Source organism: Coturnix japonica, chromosome 6 (assembly GCF_001577835.2).
Source record: "Coturnix japonica isolate 7356 chromosome 6, Coturnix japonica 2.1, whole genome shotgun sequence".
NCBI lineage: Eukaryota > Metazoa > Chordata > Aves > Galliformes > Phasianidae > Coturnix > Coturnix japonica.
The window spans coordinates 28,576,393-28,602,164 of NC_029521.1; the positions used below are offsets into that span (position 1 = coordinate 28,576,393).

The 25,772-nt window shown below is 49.6% G+C and overlaps 2 protein-coding genes across 7 annotated transcripts in view; one reads left to right on the forward strand and one right to left on the reverse strand.

Moving 5' to 3' along the window:
- The window catches only part of LHPP (phospholysine phosphohistidine inorganic pyrophosphate phosphatase), a 55,714-nt gene extending 45,345 nt beyond the window's left edge, over window positions 1–10,369 (forward strand). For both annotated transcript variants that reach the window (XM_015867527.2, XM_015867526.1), the window contains exon 7: window positions 9,765–10,369. In XM_015867527.2, the coding sequence (XP_015723013.1) occupies window positions 9,765–9,793 (29 nt within the window). In that variant the 3' untranslated portion in view covers window positions 9,794–10,369. The remainder of the gene's footprint in view (window positions 1–9,764) is intronic.
- A 1,197-nt stretch (window positions 10,370–11,566) lies between these two features.
- The window catches only part of FAM53B (family with sequence similarity 53 member B), a 36,227-nt gene continuing 22,021 nt past the window's right edge, over window positions 11,567–25,772 (reverse strand). For all 5 annotated transcript variants that reach the window (XM_015867521.1, XM_015867520.1, XM_015867525.2 and 2 more), the window contains one exon: window positions 11,567–14,812. In XM_015867521.1, coding sequence (XP_015723007.1) covers window positions 14,486–14,812 — 327 coding nt within the window. In that variant the 3' untranslated portion in view covers window positions 11,567–14,485. The remainder of the gene's footprint in view (window positions 14,813–25,772) is intronic.

The window sequence follows — 25,772 nt, forward strand, 5'->3', positions numbered from 1 at the left end:
CTGATTTGTTCCATGTTTCCTGTCATGGTTAGAGATGGTTTTCATGTTCTCTGTCTCCTCAGTATTTTGTCTGCTTGTTTCTTTTCTCATGTGGTGACATTACTGCCTGGGTTATTCGTTGTATCTGAGAAATGGTTGGTTGAGGTTTCTTGATATCAACCAGAAAAGAAATACTAAAACGTCTTTAGAAAGTGGCTTTTATGAAGAAAGGTTCATATGTGCCATAAAAGCAACCAAAAAGGACTCTGGGTGAGTTTAAAAAGGACTTATCATAGAATCATGCAATCGTTTGAGTTGGAAGGGGCCTTTAAAGGTCATCTGGCTCCACTTGCTGTGAGCAAACCCTGCTGGCCTTCCCCAGCCAGAATAACCTTTGGTCTGCAAAGTCCTGGTTTGTGATACCAAAGTCAGCATGGATGTGTCCTCTCCCACCCCTCCATGGAGTTCTGAGCTGGAGAGATGCAGCAGCTGCTGCAGAGCATGATGAAACACGTCTTAGGCTGGGAAGCGAGGGGGGAATATTGCTCTGTTGGAGAAGGTTATAAAATTATCAGGCCTGTAAATTCCAGATGTGAACCATATGATTGCAAAGCCCTTCCCTCTGTCCTTGCTGAAATCGACTCTCTGCTAAACCTCATCCATGTCTGTCTGCCCTGGGAGCTCGGCTCTCCTGCCCCGGGTCGCACGCACAGTGGGTGCCTTGTGCTGGGAGTAAAAGGGCTTTTGAAAAAACATTATGCAACCAATGAAGTGTTTGCTTAGGATTAGGTGCCACAGTTAGTGTAAGCATTAAAAGTGTCTCTGGCCACCGTCCTGCACCGCAACTGCCTTATGTTTCCTCTTGTCTGATCCTAAGATGGATGGTCATCTGGTTTGAATGGCTTTTGTCCTATTCCCTTGGCAAAAAGGAGGAAAAAAAAGAGGAAAAATGGAACAGAGAGACTGTACTTTTAAAGGTGGAAATGCATTCAGTGCAGCAGTGCTGAGTGTATCGGTATCTATAGGAGCGGGGCTTGTTGGGAGCGCACCCAGCACAAGTTCAGGAGAGGCAGGACAGCCTGGAAGTAGTTTGGGGTTTTGTTTTGCAGCGAGGAAGTGTCCACGTGTTATGGGCTGGAATGCAGCTCCATGTGGGAGCCTTTCCTCTGCTGGGCTGAGGCCTGGGGACCTGTGTTGTCTTTCAGAGAACGATCGAGTTACACGCCTCGAGCTTTGCCATAGTAGCAGAGGAAGGGAGAGCACAAAGGTTATGGAAAACAAAACATTAATTTTCTTGACCAGCTGTGTTACAAGCAGAGCGCAGCTTATTTATACCCCTGGCACACCGTCCGTAAATCAAGCCTGCTCTCCAGCAATGCATCTAATGAGAACTATTAAATGATTTCATGATGTACTCATCATTACCATCTGATAAAAACCAGCGCTCCCTCCAAGGACCAGGACTTTCCAGTCGCAGCTTTTACGCTGGTTGGAAGGAGGGTCGGGGAAACAAAGCCCTCAGCAGCGTCAGTTGTGTTCTGCAAACGTCTCCTGGGTACATGGTGTCTGGCAGGATTGATCGTTCCTCAGGCTGAGCTGGGATTCTTTCAGCTTTTAATTAGGGAGATGGGCTGCTGACGTGAATAGCCCTTTGCTTTTTTAGAAAATGCCCCCATCTCGCTTCCATCATCCTAAATCTCAAAATAGATCAGAAGTCGGTGCTGGCCGATCCAAGCTGGAACCTGGCCTAAGGTGCTCAAAGGCAGCAGGAGCTGCAGGGTGGCCATGCACGGGCTGTGCACGCTCCTTGCTCTTGCAAACCAGGGTGTGTTTGCTGTTTGTGTGTGCAAATCAATCTGATGAGATGGATCTGAGCAGCGCTGCGGTGGGACCCCCACTTTGTGCTTTGTGTGTTACATTACATCCAGGCACAGCAACCCCATCCCACAGCCGCAAGGAGGATGGAGGAGTGAGGAGCCCCTTCTGCTCTTGCATCCCACTTCCAGTGGGACAGCAGCATCCACAGCCCTGGATCCCAGCCAGGTTTCCAAAGGGCCAAGCTGGAGCCGATTGCTGAGCACAGCCCTGTAAGGACTCCTTTGTCAAGGGCATAGTGAAGCATTAAAATCATGGGGATAGCTAATTTATGTGAGAAGGTTTTATATGAATCAATGGGGAGGGCATTGTTGCCCAGAGGCTTGCCCCTCTCTAAGTGTTTAATTGCTAATCAGAGGCTGGATTCAGCAGTTCCCATTATCTGATGCTTTCTATCTCGGTCAATAAAACTGGAGAGGCTCATGCTTTGTAACAAAGATGTTTATCTTGCCCACATTTGTGGGAAGCAGCTATCATTTCTTGCCACTGAGCTTTAATGCTGCAAACAGTCGTTGTGACTTAGTTTCAAGCTGTGCTTTGGGAAAGGGGGCTGTGAGGAGGCTGCCTACAGCTCCAGGCTTCCTTTGGATTTAGACCTAAATAGCATCTCCCAGACTTAGGCTGGTGAAAACTGAGGTCCAAATGTTTCCTCACTCTTCTGCCTCTCTTCCATTGGTAACTTTTTTTCCCATTCAAGCAACTGGCCTCATTGTCCCACATTGGGACAGTGGATATGGTGGTGTTGGGTCACCCGCTGTTCTTGGTGATCTTAGTCTTTTCCAACCTTTATGATTCAATGAAGTTGCTGCCAGCGCTGCTGGGCATCAGCACTCTGCAATAATCAGCTTAAAGAGTCTTTTTTTCCTCCTGGGAAGTAATAAGTAGTAATGTTCTCTGGGTAGGTAGCATGAAGGTGTCAATGGGCTGTAGGCAACCGAAGAGGAAAGGTGTCTGTGCAGGTGATACTGAATTCAGCACATCAGGAGCCCCGTGCATTAAAAATCCATTACTTTCTTCATGTACATGCTAAAAAACAAAGCAATGTGAACATAGGAGCCTCCTACAAGGGGCTCCTAAAGCCACCATGGTGTTCCTTGTGTGGATGCAGTCACCCTCACCATGATATCAGAGTTTCCCAGGAGCTCCATCTACACCCCAAACCACTGCTGGGTTTTCCTTAGCAAAGCACATTCTCACAAGTCTGTCACAGATTTGGGGCTCCTGTTAATAATCCTTCACCTTGCTGGTACTGCATGCTGCGAAGGACAGCAGAGGAGCCACAGTTCCCCTGGCACTGCCAATGGGAGGCCTTTGCTTGGCTTTATTTACCAACATTAATGAGTAATCAAGCCTATGTAACTACTAACCAAATCACAGCAGAGTCCATATCAAAAGTGTGGCTCTGTGTGCAGGGCTGTGGCAAAGCAATACCAAGGGAGAAATGTTGTATAGTGTCTCTATGCTGAAAACAGGGTAATTGTGAAAGCCTGACACCCGCATCAGCCCAGAGCTCATTTTAGAGATGTTAAACAGGGTGAAAAAGGGAACAGGAGGGAGGTTTGGTAGGAGAAATACTACAGTGAGGTGCAGTGCACAAAAAGAAATGCTTATGCGACAGAAGAGCCAACAGCAACCCAGCAGCCTCCTAAATACCAGGGAAATCTCAGCTCATTCTCCTGGTGACTTCAGAGGGTTATTTTAAACTATAGATCCCTTTACTTTGTTTTTCCTTCAGTTGCAGCACTCCACCAGGGAAGGTCTGAAAATGACTCTTTGCAGCGAAGGGTCACGTGGGCAGCAGCTGGGAGACGTGCAGGCTTTGAGATCTGCACAGCCCGTGGATTTTAGCCTCATTCTTGGAAGCTGAATCAATATTATGTTAGGTTTTGCAGCAGGAGTACGCCTGGGCGATCAGCACTTTTTCTTCCCGCTGGGTTTTTGCAGCTTTGCCTGGGTCACGTTAGTGCTCTTCTTTGAGATTTTCCCTTTCCTATGACCCATGAAATGATTTCACGTCTGATTTTATAGAGCAATGAAGCTGGCTGGTGGAATTTGCTAGGAGTCGGGGCTGGAATTTGAGGGGTGGGAAGGAAAACACACACTCCTTGGCTGTCAGGTTTGGCGCTGTGGGGGCACGTGATGCTCTTCTCAGGGGTGACCTTTAAAAGAAATTGGAAAGCACAAGGGGATGTAGAAGGGAGACACAGATGTGATTGTAAGGTCGGAGGAAATGCCTTCCCTTTGAGAGTCTCAAAGAGCTCAGTCTGCTTAGTTTGTTATAAAGGAGATGGGGATTTGATTACAGTGGCTGAGGACTGTCATGGGGAAAAGAAGCAGGGAATGGGAGGGATCCTTAATCCAGTGGTGAAAGGGATATACCACAGCCAGCAGCTGGAGGTGGTAGTGAAAGAACTTAGAAATAAGGTATAAATGTTGGCAGGGGTTTAGCATCAGCATGCACTGCCAAGGGCAACGGTACAATCTCCATTTGCTGATAGCTTCTTTCTTTGTGGAAAGAGGTATGTTGGCCAAGCACGTGTTATGGGACTCCACAGAGGGATTACCAGGTGACGTTCATGGCATGCAGAGGATGGGAAGTCAGGCTGGGTGATTTGTGGCTCCCTTCTGGCCTAGGAGACGTGCCACAAAGGTACTAATTAATTAGAAAGTGTGAGTGGAAGCCCAGAGAAGTTGTGGGTGCCCCATCCCTGGAGGTGCCCAAGGCCAGGCTGAGTGGGGCAGCCTGAGCTGGTAGGGGGTTGGAACAGGATGGTCTTTGAGGTCCCTTCCAACCCAAACCATCCTATGAGCCTCTGGTTCTAGAACTGTATGAAACTTTTGGCTTATTTCTGTTCCGGGTGCTGGATGTCACAGACAAAGGGTAGCTCCATGTCCAAGCTGAGTGTGTCCTTGGGGCAGTAGTAGCTCTGGGCCCCCATATTGGCTGCTACTAGGAGCAGAAGAAGCATCTTAGTGACACCTGCCAGGTGTGTACACAACTAAACCTGCAGGGCATTGCCTGTGTTAGCAGCTATTCATCCCAAACCTGCGTGATGCTTGAATTCTTCTTTCTGTCTCCAAACTTTCCCATTTCTGTGAGCTTTGGACTCCTCCACGGTGCCCTTCTGTTTCCATCCGGAGTGAAGGCATGGAACGGGATTGAGGCGCACCAATAGGGCTGGGGGGAAGGTTTCCCATTAGCTGCAGGCTGTAATTTATGGTGGGAATGCAACAGGCAATTAAACCCCTTACACTGCCAAGCATTAATGTATAGTGCTTTAAGTTCGAACATTTCCTTTAATGTTTTACTTAATGAATATGAAGTCTCTCTCTTTATGATCTAGAAAGTCCTTTCTACATGAGGGCTTGAGCGGCCTGCTTCAGAAACACCTTTATTTCACGTTTATGCCCACATACCTCCTAATCTTAGCCTACATTTCAAGCTGTTCCTTAATGCTGGCAGGGAAAAAGCAGCACAAAGGATGGATCATCCCTCCATGGAGTTCTCTGTGCTGTCCTGGATGCAGTTTGAAAAGGATTGAGGGTTGTTTTACTTCATTTTATGTTCTGTTTCATAGACAAATATCTCCACCCTCAGATGCCTTGTGAGAATTCAGCAATCTATGCAGAGCGTGGCCTTCTGGGCTGCTCCACCTCCAGCACAAAGCCATGCTTTGAAGTATTCTAAGCAGCAGCTTTTCTCCAAGGTATGGAGCACGCTGTGTAAATAAACTTCATTTCAAGGCAGGTTAGGTTACAGAAGCAACTCCTGCATGGCTAAAACCCGTACGACGGGCCTTTCGTTCTCCGGAGGATTAGTCCTCACCTCAAGGTGATGCAAAGGGAAGAAAATAGTCTCAGTGGATGAATGCTAAAGCTTTGAGACCAAGGAGGTGAAGCAGCCTCAAAGCTGCTGATCTTGCCTGTGTTTTCCTTTGTATTAAAAGTGGTTGTTTATTGCTTTAATATTTAAGAACTGTAGCAAGTTTGGTCTGATCTGAAGGAGGAGCTGGACTGGGAGATGGAAGGAAGTAGGTGGAAACCTGCAGAGGGCCGGGAGCCAGCAGTGCTGGGGATTTAATCCTTACACTAACACAGTTGGCTTAGCGTGCTTTTCCTAATCCATTCTTAAGCACAAACACAGATAGATGTGGTTTGACACCTTCAGCCCCACACTCCCCAACATGTCCTGCCCAACGCCAGGACCCCTTCCTACATAGGATCACATTGTTTTCTGTCCCCTTTGCTCCCCAAATGGGCCCTGGACAGCGATTCAGAGGCTGTGGGCACCCTGCACAATGCTCACTGTTCTTCTTGGCACTAAGGAAGGCCTAAAGCAGAACCAATGATGTGCTCCAGCCCTTTGGGAAGCTGCTGCAGTGCTGTGGGCTGCACCTTTGGGCTATTGTGTGCCCACATCACATCTTGGTGATGAGAACTCAGCCTTTTGCCTTGTGTGGATGCAGTCCCTATCTGTGTGTAGGTATGCACAAAGAACATGTTTGTGTCCGAATTCTTTCTTGGGGGCATTTAAAATGATTTTCTACTGAATGGAGTGAGGTCACTTGGCAGAACCCCGCAGGTCACCAATAATTAATCCAGGCAGGCTGGGTCTCACGGTGCTTGCAAACACCCTGTTAGCCTGGAGGCTTTGGGCAGCACTCAGACTTCCTCAGCAAACGTGCATTTAACTTTTGAGGAGGAGAGGGAGACTTGCTGTTATTGAAACCATCTGTGCCGTGCTTGCACTGCAGCACTGGGTGCATCCACGTGTCAGCTCACTCCGGCTTACTGCACTAATGCAGGTGGTCACAGTTTGCATATCTCATTGTGAGTCTGGATAGACCTCAGTTTAGGGTCTGTTCAGTGCAATACTTCTAGAGGGATTCACAGAGCTCAGTGCTTTGTGTGCTTTTTAGCAAGCCTGGCTGCTGGATGATGCCCATTGGTACAGCTGCACTGGTGTTCTGATGCAGGTAGCAGAGTTAAAGCAATAAATCCCAGCTCCCATTTACCCTACCAGACAAAGGGGTTGTATTTGCAGAAGTCCTGTCTGTTTCCTCTAGCTGTATCAGTTAGCCTAGCAACATATTGCACTGAAGTTACAAACACCTTCACAATGCATCCCTGCTGCCTGGAGAAGTGCTGTACCTGAGCAGGTTTACTCTGCTCAGATAGAACTGCAGCAGCTTTACATAAATGGGAGCAATTAAGAGGCGAGCCCACAGACTTCCCTCAGATGTTAGCAAACAATTTGGCTGTTAATTTCTACCTGTTGGTGGATGCTTGAATTTCAATGAGCTGCAATTATACACAATTAGCTTTGTGCACGGTTCTGGGAGGTAAGAGAGGAGAGGTAGAGGTTGCTGCGTGTCTCTGGCGTGGGCTTGTGCTCCTTGTGCAGGCTTATTGGGCAGGGGGAATGGCACAGCAGCTGTGGCAATGCAGAAGGCATCCTTGGCTCCATGGCTTGTGGCTGGGACAGTGGGGGTGGGCTGGGGTTGGGTTTGGCGATCCTAGAAGTCTTTCCCAGCCTGAATAACCCCGTAATTCAATAATTCTATGCAAGCCATTGCAGCAGCACTCCAAAAACTGGCCTTTGAACCAGAAAATCCTCTTTCTATTCTGAGGGACATCTGGCTGTGACATGAGGGATGAGGCACAGGCCCCTGAAGCTCTGGGACTTGCTCCAGCCCTGGGTGCTTTCAACCAGGTGCCTCTCATGCTGGTTTGGCTCCCATCGTTAACAGCAGGAAATGTGCTGCACAAACATCCATCAGCTGCACGTCGGTGTGCTGTCAGTCACTGTGATTTATTTGGACTTTCAGGGCTGAACTGATTAAATTGCACATTCAGGGAAAGTGAGAGTTTCACTCCGAGCACCGACTGAAATTATTGCATCTGTCCAAAGACACCAGCAAAGGTTAACAGTGTCTGTTTACATTCCTCATAAAGAAAATCTTGTTAAACTCCATCTCACATATTTTACAGCCGTGCTAAGAGCCCCCGAAGAATACGTTGTCAGGAGGAATGGTTTTAATCTTTCTGATCTAATTTTATGCAGCAGGAGTGTATGCTGCTTAATTGGGGAGTTAGCAGGAATTCTGTGTTGTGACACAAAGAGCTTCCTTGTGCAAACACAGGGTGATTTGGTGGGTGATCTTTCCTTGCTGTCTTGTTGGAAAGGTCAGTGATTGTGGGACGTGCAGCACTATGGGCCAGGTTTGCCAAATGACTGCAGCCTTGCACACTGGAATGCGAGATCATTTGTCTTTTTCCACTTAACTTTCGTGCCTCGCTCTGGCCCTGCCTGTTGTTTTTCCTACCCACCCCTATTTTTAAAGGACTACACAAAAGCTGATTTGAATCCATGATAGCGATTGTGTGTTGATCAGTTCCCAGCTGCTCTTCTCCAAAGCCAAGTTTCTGCATGTCTTGGGTCGATCCGAGCGATGGAGCTGCTTTCACCCCCTTGGCCATCCCTGTCCTATATGGTACCTCCATTTACACTTCTGTGTGCAGAAACATCCCTATGGAAAGTGGCCTTTAGAACAGACCTGCCCAGGGGGGAAGTCTGACCCAGACAGTGAAAGACCCCCTGCAGAATTTCTCTGCCTTGTGATCCAGGCTTTGGCACTGTGCTTCACCAGGAGGAAGCCAGCTGTGTGTGTAGCCCTGCTGCCATGCTGGAGGTCTTATCACCAAGAGTCTGTGTGTAAAGTTGATGTGGCAGAGCCAATTCTCTGATTCTGCTGTTCCCTTGATGCTCAAACACTGACCTGAAGCAACCTGTTCAGGATGGGTGGGGGACCTGGCACCTGGAACCACAGGGAGCTGCTGAGCTCCTGCAGCACTGACCCATGGGCTGGGGGAGGAGGAGGCTGGTCATGCCCCAGGGATGCCCTGATGGACGTAAGTACTACCAAGCCACCAAGCTACCAAGTACTACTCCCACCCACCCCTAGAGGCCCTGGGTGGGCACTCGTATAGAGCCATCAGTGCTGGAGCAGATGTAAGGGCACCAAAACTCCTGATATGGTGTTTTCTGCTGGAGAAATGCCTGCAAAGCCAGAAGAAGGGTTCTGCCTTTGTGAGGAGCAGCTGAGAAATGAGCAGAGAGGAAATAGCCCTGGGGAGCGTGCTGCTGCAATTGGAGAAATAATAGTAATAATAACAATAATAATAATAATAATCATCATCATCATCATTGCCTCCCACACATCCAGTGGGAAATGCATGTTCCCTGCTGGGAAAATGGCCCTTGACAGGAACCAAGAGTGACAGGAGCTGGACATGAGGGCTCTCACTCTTTCCCAAAGGAAAGCCATTAAGCGTATAAAATACATATGTTTTCTGTTCAGCAGCTGTTGGGTTTCTCAGCCCCAGGGCCATAACAGGGCTGTGAGGTTTGGGAAACTGACCCGGGCTCTTTCTGCCTCTCCCAGCCAGAAATGCTGCTGAATCAGTGAAATGGGACTGTGCATCTGCAGGCCACTATCTTCAGTTAAATCCCTGGTGAGCACGGCTTCGAGCTGCTCTGCTCCGGGGTGGTGATGGTGGTGACCACAAGTCTGGCTCTTCTTGATGGAAACCACCACCACCACATTTGCAAAACTCAACACCAGCAGATCCCCGTCATTCACTAAAGCTGTGTGCAGACCTTGTTTCTAGGTCAGAGGTGGATTCTTCTTTTCTTCACCTATTTCTAGAAATATATATACATACATATAGGGGAGGGGAGAGGAATTGTTTGCATAACCTTGTAGGTTTGTAGGCTTGCAGTCAGTTGAGAACCATGCTCAGCCAAAGGCTCCACCTGGGTCCTGAGCCCCGCCAAGCTCAGGACCATCAGCAGAAGGATCTAGCAAGGAGGATGCTCCCACTCATTGTCCCCTCTGTCTCCTTCACAGGCCCTCTGATGAAAACCACCCCCAGGTGAAGCCTGACGCCTATGTGAACAACCTGGCCGAAGCGGTGGACACAATCCTCAGCCAGATGTAGAAGCAATGGTGCTGCAGAGAGCTAAGGGATAAAGATGGTGCCTTGCATATGACATGGCCACCAGCTGCTCCATCCCCTGTCTCCCCAGAGTGCAGAACACCTGTGCTTCTAAACCTACCCAAGGTACTAAACCAAGACTAACCTCAAGAGAGGGAACACTGAACCCTCTGTGTGCATTTTGAGCTTCCTTCCCCTCAGTGCCATCCAAGTGCCAGCACAGCCCTTTAGGGATGAGGATGTCTATGAGGGGCATGGAGAGCAGTCCTGCCCTGTAGAGTTTGGCTGGGTACCAGTGTGCCTCCACCGTGCATTGTTGGGTAGTCTATGGGCAACCCAAAAACCCTTTGGGACTGTCAGAGCACACTGGGCAAGGCTGTGGTTGTGTTTCCATCCTGGTTTCCAGCAGCTTTCTGGCACTGCCCTGTGTCAGAGGGCAGGAATTCAGGAATACTATGACAAATGACAGAATAATTGTGTCACCATGTCGTTAATAAACACAGTCCTGTGAATCTAATCATGCTGTTGTGTTCAATTGGATCAGCACCCCCAAAGGGTTTGTAGGGGACATCTCCAACAGGGGCCTATGGTTTCTCCTTCTTTTGCAGGGGAACCTGGTGAGCAGACAGGGCTGCTGACTCCAAACAGAGAGGATTATAGATTTGGGATTGGCTTCCCCACCGTCACCACCTCTGGATGGTGTCTGCAACCTTTTAAAATCAAAAGCTTTCAAGTGTGGTCAGCAGCTCTGCACCCCTTGGATTTTAGGCAAGACTTAGTGCCTTAGAGAGGAATGGAACGAGACCACGTGGATTTTAACCTGCTTCTGGCCTCCTGTGGGACCACAGAAAGGTTATTTAAACACAAAGAGCACGTGTGTGTACGTACAGCACGCTGCCTGCATCCAGCTACTGCTGTCTGAGCGCTGGATGGGGGTAAATGACAATTCCAGCTTGGTTTCCAGCAGCCCACAGAGCTAAGGTGACCCCAGGCACCGATGCACTGCTCTGTTTCTGCACCGGGTGCGTCGCAAAGGCTGCACCCCTTGGGGACAGAGAGGGAATGTGGGCAAGGAATTCAGTTGCAATAAAATAAACTACATCTGGGAAAATGACCTTAGTGGTGTCTCTCGTTCTGTTTTTCTATCTCTTCCCCTCAGGGTAGCGGTTCAGCCAAAGTCTACAGCACCGTGCGCATCCACACACACATGGAGGATGCTGTAAGCCACGCTCCAGCTTTAGCGCTGCAGCCGGTCACTGGGAATTTCTTTTTCATCCTGTAATTCTTCCTTTTTGTTCTGTTCTGCTGAGCCTGTCGGTCAGATGAAGGTTAGGCAGACAAACTTGGACTGTTTGCTCACTTAAGGAAGTGCAGCCGTTCTCCTTTCTGGTTTAAGAAATAAGTGAAGGCAAGGACTAACACACAGGCTGTAGGACACCAATTGCTTTCCACAGATAACAGAGGCCCTGTGTGCCTTTACCTGGGCTCCCTGCCCTGCTCAGCTTCATACTTGAAGGATGGGACATCATTACCTCTGACCTTAAACAAGAAACCTAAGACACCGCATGGCACTCAGCTCTGTGATTCCCCATTGCCTCTCAGCACCATCAGAGCGCAAAGTTCTCCCCCAGCCCCACATATGGGCCCCCCTTACTCTTACCACGAGAGCTCCGACCCACAGCGGCGCATGGGAGCACAGAGAGACGAGACAGGGTACGGAACCAGGAAGCTTTATTTACACAGTAAAAGTAACAAGCAATTTCCTGAGACTGAGCTGCTCTAGTGCAATCAAGTCATGGAGAGGGGACAGGTCAGCAGTCTTCTCGCCCACCCCAAAGCCACCTGCAATGGCCCGGGCACGACGTACCTCTGCGCTTGTGCAGTGTGCAGAGATGTTGCTACGACAGGGCAGAGCTTCAGAAGGCTTTTTGTTGTTGTTGTATTCCTTTCTGTTGTGGTTTTTTTTTTGTTGATTTTTTAATATATTTTAATTTTTTTTTTGGCCATCCTCTTCTTTTGATTTTCTTCCACATCGAAAACATAAAACTCTGTAAAGCACTGCTACAATCCTATTATATCCTACGTCAGTCTGTTATCCTGTTCAGCCAGGAGCTTTGAAACAAAGCACTGAAAACACAACTGTATTGGCCAAGGAGGCTACGCTATAACGTGAAACATTACAATCTATGTTACAAACACTTCTTCCCATCATTTTGTCCCAAGATGTAATCTTCCTTAGAACAGGTTCGAAACACGTGCGTGTCTTACCGGTGCTAAGCATTTTCCCTATCCAAACCCTTTCTTTCCTTACTGCTGCAATCTTATTGCTGATGCCACGGCTTGCTGTCATCCCAAAGCTGTCGGATTGGGTCAGGCCTTCAACAAGCCACGGGCATCTTCACAACCACGAGCCTGCGGGCTGCAAGCAAAGGCCTCCACTTGCACTGCAGTACCACCTTCTGGCAGGGCTTTGCTGCAGGGGTCCCCAGTGGCACCAGTGAGGTCCTCTAACAACCAGAGGAGCCCCGGGAGCCCCTGGGCTGCACAGCTCTCATGGAACTCGCACCGCATCTGACTACAATCAACAGGATGTCCCCTGGATCTGAGGCACGTACTATATTATATTTAATATTTTTTTTTATTATTATTTATATATATATTTATATATATATAAATCCACAACTGTTTTTACCTCTACAGAGAGAGAGATTTTTTTTTTCTTTCTTTTTTTCTGTTTTTTAAAGTAAGGCTTTCTCGAACTGAAAACAAGTACATGAAATCATACGAAACCAACAGAAAATCACCCAACAGAACACCACTGTGGCCTACAAACCGTCACTGCAGTCTGTATCTAAGCTAATGTGCCCGGTATAAGGCCATTACTCATTGGAGAAGCGTCTTTAGTAAGGCAAAACGTGTTGTGCTGTATGTAAACTGTATGCTACGTCTGTGTCGGGTACAGCCGGCGGCCGCTCGGTCACCGTCCTACTGCATGGGGTGAGCATGTCCTAGGTAGCAGCCCTTGGAGGGAGAAAAGAGCCCTTGTGGTTACAGCCCCACGTGTGCATAGGCGAGCGTGCCCTGAGCTCTGTGGGAGCACGGGGCTGTTATGGGGGTTTGGAACATCAGGAAGACTCAAAGCCAAAATGGGGTTGCATTGCTCCTGGGGACACGGTCTGGCAGATGCCAACATCCCAAAGGCCCTCAATACATAGGGTTATACCCAGCTCCGGGCTATGGGCCTCCCACCAGGGCAGTGCAGCCAGGGTGGGTTGTTTTCAGCAACGCATTGAGAGACACTTGAAGAGAGATGGAGGATTCCCCAACAGGAGAAGGCCCCGGTGCCGCTCTGCAGGGAGCTGAGATGACCATGGCCATGAGCAGGAATAAAGCTATGAGTGGATGGGATGGGGGAACGCCCAAAACCCCGCAGGAAAAGTGCAGTAACGTAACACTAGGGATCAGTAAACCTGCATTGGCCGCTCTCAGCCTCTTCTGGCTTACAGACTCCCAGTGAGGTGTCTGTACGCAAGACCCCTACTAAAGGGGCTGGGATCCATTGGGATCTATCACTTCATTTTCCCTTTGTGCTTTTGCAGAGCTTGGGAAATAACCCCAAGGAACCTGCAGAAGATGCTGGAAGCCGCATGTACAGCTTTCCAAGAGATTTAAACAAAAGAAACAAAAAGGGGAAAAAAACAAACTAATCAGGATGTGTCCTTCTAAACCAGTTAGCAGGCAGACAGCTTATTTCATGGAGGAGTGTATCTCGTACAAACAAAATGGTCACCGCTTTATCTGTGCTTTAACAAGGCACAGCGAGAGGAAAAGCTTTCAGTGCTGCTACCTGAATTTTCAGCGTTCTGACAGCTTACTTTTGTCAAGTAATCCTATGGCATCGGACAGGGACCCACTTCACAGTCAGAGCAAGAAGAGCGTGGCAGCCACGCAATGGTTGGTGAGGGGCCGAGCGCTGCTGGATCCTCATCGGGAAAAGGAAAATTAAAAATCTGTATTAAAAAAAACCATCCAGCTCTTACCAGCAATACATTTCAGCAAGAATCGTGGTTTCCATCTGATGGCACCGCCAGGGGCTGGAGGATCAGTGTGGGCTCTGGGCATCACAGCTGCCCCAACCACTAGTCCGGCCTCAACACTACATGGTTGGCAAATCTCAGCTGACTTTCTCTTTCTTCCCCCAGTTTTCCAGTCCTCCCCAGGGGTGTTTGTTTGTTTTTTCCTTTTGCTTTCCAAACAAGCACACGTGTGAACTGGAAGCCATGTCTGGATCCATCAGCCGCGGTTCTACCTTTGCAGAAGCTGTTTTCTCACTGATGGATGTGTGTTGTTTGGTGATCCCCATCCCCCTGGTCTCCAAGGTCTGACAGGCGGTTTTCCCAAACTAGCTGATATCTGGCTACAGTAGTTACAAAGAATTTCAAGATTTACACACACACACACGCACACACACACACACAAAATTGCTCTAAATACCTGATGAAATTTTGGCAAAGCTGCTTCATCCCCTCCAGCTGGCAGGGGGATGTGGGCAGTGCGGCACAACCCGCGCTGACCCCCAGGGGACCCTTCCCCTCTGCGAGCCTCAGACCGTGGCACGTTGAGCCCCACGTCCTCAGTTGTTTTCAATCTGCTCAATGTCTATTTCTCCATCCAGCTGGAAGGGGCTCTGGGTGCCCGCCCCGCTGCCCTGCCACGGGGTCCCATCCTCCTCCTTCCCACCGCCCTCATCAGACTCCTCGCAGGACAGGTCGTCCCGGCTCACCCCACGCTCCTCACCCCGTGTGTGTGGCTCTGGCACTGGGGTGCAGGCGGGGGTCCTGCCCGGCATCACCTCCGGGGAGTGAGGGGCTGTGGTCCATGGCCGGGTGGTGGGGAGCCGCTGGGTGCTGTCCTCCACTGCTGTGCTAAGGCTGCTAAGGCTGTTGAAGGTCTGGCGGTTCTGTGGAAGGAAGGTGAGAGAGGAGCTGAGGTGGCTGCAGGGTGTAAAGGATCAACAAAACACACTTTCTGGTTCCTTGGGTGTTCTGCGCTCCTTCCAGAAGGCAAATCACTGTGCTGCTCCCATGGCTTTTATTCTCATGTACTTTTCATATCCAAGTAAGCTGGGAGTAACTACCCAAACAACTCACCCCTGGCTCTAAATGAAGCCAAATCAGCCCTTGATGTATCACCTGAGAAACTTAGGTTGAAAATGCAGCTACTTTTCACTCCAATTACTTCATAATCAACAGGTGCTGTGCTAGTGATGCACAGTGGTACAAGAAGCCACTGCAAGGACTACATGACCTTGAAAGGTCTCTCCCAACTCAAAGAACTCTTTGATTCTATCACTCTATGACAAGGGTTGCTCCATCTCACCAGAGCCATTTGTGGCCCTCACCCATCCCACGGCACACTGCAGGTACGCAGCCTCAGCTCATCCCTTCCCTGTTTTTAATACAACCTGTGCCTTTATGTGTGCTCTGCCTGCAGGGGTGGAGCACACAGCAGCTTCCCGCAGAGATCTGCGAGCTGTGGTTAATGGACAACGTGTAATTAACACAGAACTCGCAGGAGGCCTGAGGACACATGAGAACTGTTTTCTAAGTACCTCAGAAAAATTTACAAGCGTGTTTCCAAAAGTGATTTAGGCACTTGAAAGGCTAAGTCTCCTGAAAGTCAACAGCGTTCACAGAAGAGCAAATCCCTCTCACAAACAAAGCCCAGGCACTTGATGAACATGTATTTCCATTTGTTTCCAAGCTGGGATACAACTCAGAGAATAGTCACGAATGCATTGAAAATGAAGCGTTCAAGTCCTCTGTTTTGGCCAGAGAGTGAAGCTTAGTGCAAGGTGGTGCAAGCCCTCCTGGCATCAGCACCATGCAGAGCCTCTCCTCCATCCCTGCTAACCTCAGGGCTCCTATGAGCCTCTCCCAAAGCAGCCCGCTAACACCAGATCAGAGGAGGAAGTTAGGCTGCTGCAGCAGACCAGATGCCTGGGGAGCATGCAAAGCGAGAGGAAGAAAATGAGAGGTTAAAGAAACAGCCTGAAAAGTCATCTAGAAGAACAAATAAGGAGTTCTTGACAGCTTAAAATTAGCTGCAAAGCTGGAATCCACTGTCACCAGCCAACCACCAGAGCAAACACCCTCGGGCATGGCTCAGACTGTGTGGGGATGCTCCGCAGAGCTCCCCATCAGGCAGAGACCAACAGCTAAAGGTCCCAAGAAACAGCCCAAAGCAAACAACATCCACACTGACTGCCCTACACAGGGCCACCAGGTCAACAACCAACAGCCCTACCAGCTCCTACAGTCACTTTAATTATCTCCTCCAGGTTTTAGAGGGGACCTGGGGGGAAATTAGCTGCAGGAAGGGAATCACCTCCTACATTTAACCTTCTCCATAGGTTTTGATGCAAGTTTCCATAGGTTTTCCCTCCCTGTTCTCCTGCTGCCTTCATGCCCAGCAGGCAGGGATGCAGGCTGAATGCTGGCAGCCCCCGCAGTGAGAAAGCTGGAGAAATTCCTGGGGAACATTTCTTCGTAACACTCTTCCCCTCATAAAATAAGTGATTGTGAGTTTTTCCCCGAAACACATCTCCCTAAAATAAGGAGATCCTGGTGCATATGCTAGAATAAATATTAGCACGACCGTGATCCCCGTGGTGAAACTCTTGGAACGGCTTTTGCACAAACACCTTCTTTTCCACCCTGCCAGGTTATTGCTGCAATTTTCCCAGTGAAGGTGCAACCCTACGAGCTGTCAGCGATCCCAGCCCTACCTACCGAGCTGTCATCACCTCCCATTAGCACACTGCGCTCCAGTTTCTTCAGAATGCTGCAGACAACCTGGGCTGAGAAGGGAGCAGAGGAGCTCAGGGGACCAGCGCCAGCCTCCTCAGCCTGGCCATGCTTTGGTGCATCAAAACCATGGGCAACTCGCTGCCTTGCTCTGTTTTAAGCCACACTCTGAGCCTGTTGCTCTGAGGTACCTTCACCCACAGCCTCGATCACTATCTATCTGCTGCTTTAACCACTTGTAGGATGGCAAAATGCTACGTGGCTCCTGCATCCCGCACATCCTGTGCTTGTGCTGCCAAAGAGAACATCCATTGCTTCAGACTGAGAAATGGGTTTCCTGCCACGATTCAGATCAGGAATATACACAGCACTCAGGTTCAATACTCAACCAGTTCTTCTCCAACTCCATCCCTAAGCTGATCTGCCCAGGGCTGACTTTATGGAGAGCTGCCATCTGCCTCCCCAAGGGGCTGAGCCATGCCAAGCCCAGCCTTCAAAACCAACACCTCCATCGGGGCTGCAAAGCCATCACCAGCACTGCCTGCGCCAGAGAGAGCTCCCGGTGATGGATGAAGTGTCAGGGGAGAAACGGCCAAAATACCAGAGGAAAAAAAACACAGTGGGCAGTTATAGGCAGATGAAATGCAAACAGCTCCGTACATCCGGAGCTGCGCTATAGGCAGTTGTGTGTCAGGGAGCTCAAACCCATGTATCTATCGAGGCATTGAGCTGCTGGTGGGCAGAGCTCCAGCTGTGCCGTGCTGCAGGCATGGGATGGCCAGTGGGGCAAGGGAAAGAAGCGGAAGCAAGTTTCCATTCCAAGGAGCTGGCCATCCCTCAGACATTACTGAGCTGAGAGGTTTGCTTCGTTCCCCAGCAATGAGTCTGTTTGGAGGCACCCAGCTCTTTGTATGCTCAAACAGGCCCAGGAGAGCCAGCTGGAGGGCATTCAGTGCTCATTACCAAAACCACAAGCAACCACGTACGCCAGCTTCAAAGCAAGCCGGTACAAAACGCAAAGGCAGACTAAAGAACTCTGCTGCTCTATTATAGTCTTGTTTATCCCTCAAGCCCCTCTGGCCAGATAATTATCTGAGTTGGAGACAAGGAGATGCAGGAAAACAAACCTACAAGAAGAACCAACAACCATCCTTGAAGATGCAGGGCTGAAATTCCAGCTGCACCAAAACTGTGAGCCCACCTCCATCCATGGCAGCCTCTGGGGGCTTGAGGTGCTCCCACCTCCACAACACAGGGTAATATTAAACAATCAGACACTGCATGTGTGTTGTAACTGCCCCCTGAAAGAGGTTCCCCCCAGTAGCGTTGGCTCTGGATGGCTGATTGTCTGCATTTGTTTTCTACCCAGATACCTCACTTGCTCCGTTACCTCCACTGCAAAAGAGTAATTCACTTTATGCAGCCACCTTGCAGCTATTTTGTCAGCATCCGGGCGGCTGTGATAACACACCTGGCAGGGATCAGCTCAGGATGTCACTGCTGGTGAGCACAGTTTGCTTCCCCACCTGTAATGTTATCACAGGTGCTGGCATTTCGATGTTTGTATGGATGCTGCACTGAAATTCTACAGCTTTAGCATTTCAGTTTGCTTTTATTCTGCTTGGTGCGAAAAACAGCTTTCACAAGCATGCTAAGAAATATCTATTATTGCTTCACACTACATTAGTAGACCAAAAATAAAGGGAAATAAAAAGGCAGAGTTTGATTAAGCCTTCAAATATTAACACTGCCTTTGAGAGTGGTTTCATTAGTAGCTTTATTCTCATGTTGGAGCTCTGTAACTGCCCCAGCCATAGTGTGGGTTTGTAATGGGTTTTCACTAGTGACAACCTGAGCTGGGGGCGTCTCTGCCCATGGGATGGAACAGGGTGGGCTTTAAGGTCCCTTCTGACCCAACCATTCTGTGATTCCATGACTCTTATGAGATGCTGCTGCTGCTACAGAGCCACTGGGAAGTGCTGGAGAGGTACAAGCCCAAAATCCAGGAGGGAAGAGCACAGCTACACATGGGATCAGAGCAGTGCTGCTGCCCAGGGCTCACCCACCCCATGCACAGCAGCCTCAGCGAAGCCTCTCAGCTTCATATCCATTCATAACAATAACTGGAGGAAATCCTCACTTCCTGCCAAGAACAAATATTTTCTCTAACAGACACCAAACGCTTCAGTATGAGCTGGAGTGATCCACTCACTCAGGTCACTGTGCAACCCTACCAGCCATAAGCACATGTGTCTTTATTCCCAGCTGCTCACTGTGCCCATGGCTCCATCCCACGTACGGCAGAGCAGAGCTGCAAACACACACAGCTACACATGGTTTGGAAGTGGTAGCTTTCCCATGCAGCCCCTCCAGCTTTTCCTCTGCTTGGCAGGAGCCCCGAGGCTGTGCTGTGCTTCAATCCAACCCCTCAAAGCCACAGGAAGGCAGGTGACTGCTAACATCAAAGTATCACCTGGCTTCCTCTCCTCTTTAAAACCAGCTTCCATCTCTCCATGACCTTCCTGGCTCTGCCAGCACCTGCTGATGCCTCAGCACTGGAGTGGGCGAGGGTCAGGATGTGCCAACAGGGATCCTATGGCTGCAGAGCAAAGACAGCAAGCAGGCAAATGTGAGCAGCAGTGAACAGCGAGCTGCCCTGGCCCTTGCTTGCATGGAAGGAAGCTGTGGAAAATGGTTTGAGAAAGCAGAACATTTTCCAAATGAGTCAACGTGGCTTTGTCCAACACTATATTTTGCACAGTCACGTACCGTCGAGGCTGCGACTGCCAAAAAATCAGTGCAATGGAACAAAACCGATGAGGAGGGTGATGGGCTCGTTTCTGTTCCTGGCACGGCCCTAAGCCAGAGACCATCACAAAGCACAGCCCATTCACTGCCTGGCTGGGATGTCCTCACTGGGACAGGACCTATGGTGACACATGGCTGCACAGGGGTTTGACACCATGCAACATGCTGCACACCGGCAACTCTCTTACCTCCTGTCATTGCTGTCTCAGCACCACGCTGGGAGGCCCTGCAGATGAAGCACATGCTGCTTTGTGGATGCAACCCCTATTTTGGGTGAATACCGAGCATCTTTCCCTTGAAAAGAAAAGCGAGCTGCTCTCCTGCTTTACTCAACTCTCTTTTCTGCAGTGCTTTCGGAGAGTTTTGCACAGTAGAGGCCTGAAGCAGTGGTGGAGCACCTGGTGGAAAGGCAGGGCCAGCTCAGGGGCACACAATGCAGCTGAGTGACTGCAAGGGCTGGCAGTGGAAACAATGGTCTCTCTTGCTGGAGATCCCTGCATACCTGAGGCCTTCCAAAGGTCGTAAGCAGCTTATTTCCTTTGTTTCTGTGCCCATAACTGTTGTATCTGGGTTTGTTTTCATTTGCTGTAGCCAAAGACTTTGCCACCCTGCTATTATCACTATACCATCCATCACTACAGGGTCACACAACCAGGTTCAGCTCAGCAAAGCAAAGGTACCTGAGGTCAGCACCAGGCTCTGTAGGTGCCATGAGGCTCCTATCGTGAACAGAGATCTCTAGAAAGATTCAAGAGGCCCATGGTGAGCTGGGGATCAGGCACTGTGTTGCATGAAAGCCGTCTGTTAGGACTATGCACAACGCAAGCCTGGATAGCAGGGGTTAAACCAGGCATGTGATGCATCAGATGTGGGCACTTCGGACACAATTGGATTTTGTGTCTGCTTCAGACAGATGCTGCAAAGCTCTGTTTGTGTTTCCAGCCCCATCCTCTCATGTGAGTGCAAACAGGGGTGCAATGCCTGGCCCCGCAGGGGCAGAGCTGGCAGTGGGGACAGAGCCGGGCTGCACAAAGCAGTGGGCACAGCCCCAGCACTGCTGGGACCACCAGGGCTCTGCTCAGCCCAGGGTGATGCACAAAGAGCCTGGCCATGCTCTCAGATCCCTGTGCTACAACCCCAATTTGATGGCAGGGATGCCTATATCCCTGGGTACTGCCCGCTCCCGTGGCAGGATTCACTATTTGCCAGTTCTGTCTGGTGAGTCACAGATTTATAATTGAAGCAGATGGGATTATTTCTACTGTAAAATCAAAACAGCGTACGGAATTGCATTACACATTACTACTACTAAAACCTCTGCTATGCCCCTAAGATAGAGGTTGCCACAACAAACCACCCCCTATAGGCATCTTCTGAGCAGACCAACGTACTGCCTGAAATGGTCATTACTGCTAATTCTTATGTTAGGAATCACAGAATGGTTGAAGTTAGAAAAAAACCCTGAGATCCTCAAGTTCACCCCCCACAGTGCCCACCAACCGCGTCACTCAGTGCCACATCTCCATGTTTTTATGGCATGGAAACTTAAAGGGCATCCGCAGTGGAGACAGGGATTGCACTGATGCATATGGGGTCCAGTCCAATGCCATAACTTCAAAACTATCCATACTGCATGTACAACAGCCTGACCAAAGCCAAACCCAGCTGGCCACCGAGGTCTCTGCCCCTCCAAGCCACCTCACTTGCATTTGAACCCAAACCAAAGTTCAGTCCCAATGCATTTTTCCACCAAGCCACAAACTGACCTTTCCAGTTTCTCATTCATGTTTATTTAAAAAACACTGAGGCTTGGAACAGCTCTCAGAAGTTACATCAACGTCAAACTATTTCCTGGGACACGACTGGAATTCCAAACCTCCTGTTTTTTGCCCTTCTCCCTACCTTTGGGCAATATTTGCTACTCCTCAGAGTGGGTGCTGAGGAGGCCCGAGGTGCTGCCCATCCCATCCCAAGAGAAGCTGCCACAATTCAAACAGAAAGCTTTACGTGGTAACTTAAAGCTTTACCACTTCAGGAAAGAGTTGGGTGTTTGGAGAGGGGAGCAGAGAGCAGTTTCCTCCATTCTACAGTTTAAAACGTTTCCCAATTCAATATTAAAACCAGCATAAAATATTTCTAAGCTGTTAAGTTCACTCTTTGGGAGCCCGAGAGCTCCTTCATCTCTTGACCTTCATGGATACCTGCTCTTACTCTTTGGTTTGGAAACAGGGCAGGGGACAGCCCGACTCCCACCCATCACCAACATGAACTTCCAGCTCCAGATGAAGCTGATTTTAATATTGAAAACCGCTAAGAACCACCTGACCACATTTCAAGAGGACCATCTTGTGAGTACGGGTGCCAGAGTCTCCATCCTAGAAAAGCACGTGGTCCTTGGAGAAGGGTGAAGTCACCCCATGAATGGCACCATGTGTCTGTAGAGCCAGCAAGCGCTGTGAATAGCCCCATTGTACATGGCACAAACATACCAGCACCCCATCAGGACAGACAGCTTCAGGAACAAGGTCCTTCCAACCCCCACCTCGCCCCAAGGTCCTTTCAGGGAGCTGCTGAGAGCAATAAGCTTTCCCCTCCAGGAACAGCTCTCTGTTATCGCATCTGACTGCTGTTGTCACAGAGGCATCAAGGCACGTACCACGAAGATGTCCATCTTCCCATGGCACGTTGCCTTGGACATGGGGCCACCCCCCCTTTCAGGCCAGGACTGCAAGCTGCAGGGAGAGCTAAACAAATACATATATAAATGTTTGACTCGGATAAAAAGAAACCCAACCAACAACGATAAAAAGGATAGCTGCGTTTGGAAATGTGCTAACACAAATTCACATCTCATACTAACAGCCATATCAACATCTCACGAGGCAGGAAGCAGAACGGGCAAGAGATAGCGAGGACCCATTCTGCCATTACCAAGGATGATTTCAGATTCTGATCCAGGGCTGCTGTGATCGCTGTGACAGACGTGTTTTGTCTCCCTTGCCTCTCTCCAAAGCCTGTGTGAAGGAAAGCAATCTGCTCGGCACATACGGCAACACCAGGGCTGGCCCCTGGCTCAGCGTTCTGCAGATGAGTCAAACAGCACAGCATGAATCAACGTCTGTGCTGCCGTCAAGCTCTGCAGTGGTGCCCCAAATCCTGCCCCAAATCCTGCCCATCCATCTACCTAACGGGAGCCCCATCCATCTACCCAGTGGGAACGTGGCTGAGCTCTGAGACTCTGCAACATCACCCATCTCCTGCATCTTCTATTGCATCCACCCAATGCTTTGAGAAAAGGTGCTGGAGAAACCACACAGCCCATGGAAAAATATGATCCTGACCATTCTGTATCAAAAAGAGTGTTTTGAGGACAGTAATTTTCAGGGTTTCATTTCTGCCAACGTTGATGCCTTTCTGATTTGGTGCTGTACCAGTACGTGAGCAATGTTGAGTCCACCACTCCTCTCTAAGGAAAATGCAGTTTTCCTTAGACAAAAACAGGCAATGAGGGCTTTGAGGAATTAAAGGCAATGCTTTTTCCAAGCATTTTCCTTCCCAGAAGAACTTTAACATTTAGATCCCTTTCTTAATCAGCCCAGCTATGTGGCCATGTAATTGCTTCCAGGGGCAGCTTGCTCCCCTCCTGCCTGGCCCAGGTATCCTTCTTGGTATGAATAAAACATTTATTTCAGGTCAAATTATTCTTATTTTGATTATGGTGCCAGGTTTATGGCCTATAAACACATGTGGTTACCAGCACGAGCAAAGAATTAACTGATGCACTGCCAAAGCCAGATGCTGATCCAGGAGCTGGGCTTTGTCCCCAGCTCTGCTGGTGGGACTCAGTTTCCCCAGCTGTGAAATAAATGCCTTGAAGCCATTTCTACCTCCCCTAAGGGCAGAGAAGAGGAAACATGCAGCAATGTGGACCCCTTGCCACTGTTTCTTCTCTTCATCTCAAATCACTCATCCACACTCATTGCTCGAGAGTCATTAAAAGCCGCCTAAGGGAACAGTGATCCTAACACCCAAACCTGCATGGCTTTCTCAGGCACACTGACCACAGCGTCCCCCAAGGGGAACCAGCCTGTTTTTGTGGCATTCCCTTCTTGAGGAGGGCTCCAGCACAGTGCCCCACACCCCAAAATCCAGCCCCACCAAGGGCAAGAATGCTCACCATAACCTGCCTCATCTTGCTCCCTGCCAGTCCTCCCACGTGGAGACGCCTTTCAGGTGAAAAACCTTCCATACCCCAACTGAGCAACGAGGAAAACCCCATCCTGTGCACAGCCCCCATCCTGTGCACAGCCCCCATCCTGTGCACAGCCCCCAGCACTGCTTTTCCCCCAGTCTGCTTCTGCAACCCATGAAAAGCTGCAGCTCTGCTTCCTCAAAGCCAGCAGCCAACCCTGCATGGGTCAGACCTGCTCCACCAGGACAGGAGCAGGGCTGGTTCCTTGCACTCTGTGGTGATGGCCATGTTGTTTGTTTGTGCTAGCAACACATGGGAGGCAGCCAGCAGCAGCAGCCTGGCCACAGAGCTGACACCGATGAGTGGGGAGGAGGTGCCACCAGCACAGGGGCTTCCTTCCTTGATGGCATCACTGCTTGTGCAGTGTGAGGCTGTCCTGGCAGCTGCGCTCCTCTGATCTGGTGCTGGAGGGCAGCTGCATAATGCAGGTTGTGCAGCCAAGGCTACACAAATATACACATATATAATATGCACCCAGGCTTGGTGGCCAGAGGGAAAGGGAAGCTCTGCAGGCTCAGAGTCTCCCAGCACGAGGTCTCCGCTGCTTTGCTTCCCAGCAGACAAACATCCACCTTGGTTAACCTGATGGAGAAGCTCGCTCTGCCCTGAGGCCTCCCAGGACAATTCAATGTGTTAACAAAACATGTGTTAACCAAACAGCTGCAGTGGCACTATCAGCATCCCTTCTGCGTCAATACCATTACCAAACACATTCGCTACGGTGACATGATGCTGCTTTTAGCATCTCCATTATTTCATAACCACAACCCTTTGTCTGCGCTGTCCCTATTTCTCTTTTTCTGTTTCACTTTTGAAGCCACGCTTGTAAGATAAGCAAATGCAACCATGGCCTGTGGTATGGAGAGCGTTCCGGGTGGGTCCCAAAGCTTTCATGCAGCCCTAGCACTGCAGCCAGCAGGCACCAGGGCTTGCCATACTCCATAAGTGCACCTTAGATTCTTGTGGGTCCTAATTTGGGCACGTGTAGGCAATATACCTTGGTGTGGTTCATAAGTCTAGCTGACAGGCTGGGATTTGTTAGTTCCCTTAGCACTTCTTTTGTAACCCGGGGAGGGCTGGCACCACCAGGACATGCAGACAGTGCCCTGAGCCCTTGGTTGGTCTGACAGTAGGAAGGCAGGATGGATGTTTTTGGGAGTGATCACCTTCCCAGCCTTTCAATTGCAAATGTTGGCAATTAAAGAGCAGAAAATTACCAGGAGCCTTTGGAAAATAATAATAATAATTGCATCATGGGCATTTTCAGAGATTCCACGCTGCCACAAGAGATTCATGTTGGTATCAGGAAAAGGGAGTGATGGGACTCTGCTCTCAGACACTGTGTTTGGGTGGCCCCGTGTGGAGCCAAGGGTTGGACATGATGGTCCTCATGGGTTCAGGCCAATGTGGTGTATTCTATGAAAGACTGCATTTTTAAGGAGAGATTGAAGCCAGCCATGGCTGTGACCTGTGGAGGATGGTCCACACTATTCAGCACAGCCTGCTCTGCACTGACTTCAACAGCCCAATGCACTCATCCCCAGGAAGACTCCGATAGGACTGTCATGTTCTTTGAGTTCTGCTCCCTTCTGCTTGTCTGCATTCCCCCTACCAGTACCCAAACCTGCAGCTGGTTCTCCTCCACACTGCAGAAACCATTTCTCACTCATCTCACCACAGCTCAAGCATCACCCTGTGATGGTAACCACTGTGTGGGCTCTCAAAACAGCTCTGGGAATAAAAATAGTAGTGTCTTTTATCTCTTCCCTTTGTTCACCACCAACTACTCCAGCAAATGCAGATGGGCACACGTGCAGTAATGCAGTAATCCATCAGCTCATCGGCCTTTACAACTCATTCAACACTTTGGTCTAATCCTAAAGGGTCTTGTGAACACCTCTCTGCTAACAAGCGCTGTCAGCTCCTCTCGAAGGTGAGCAGCTCCAATGGTTAGATACACTGAATATGTTCAATGCTGCACAAAACTCCCAGCCAGGCCTGCAGGATGTTCTGCCCTGCCATACAGGTGAAGCAACAAGTGGGTGCTCAATGGG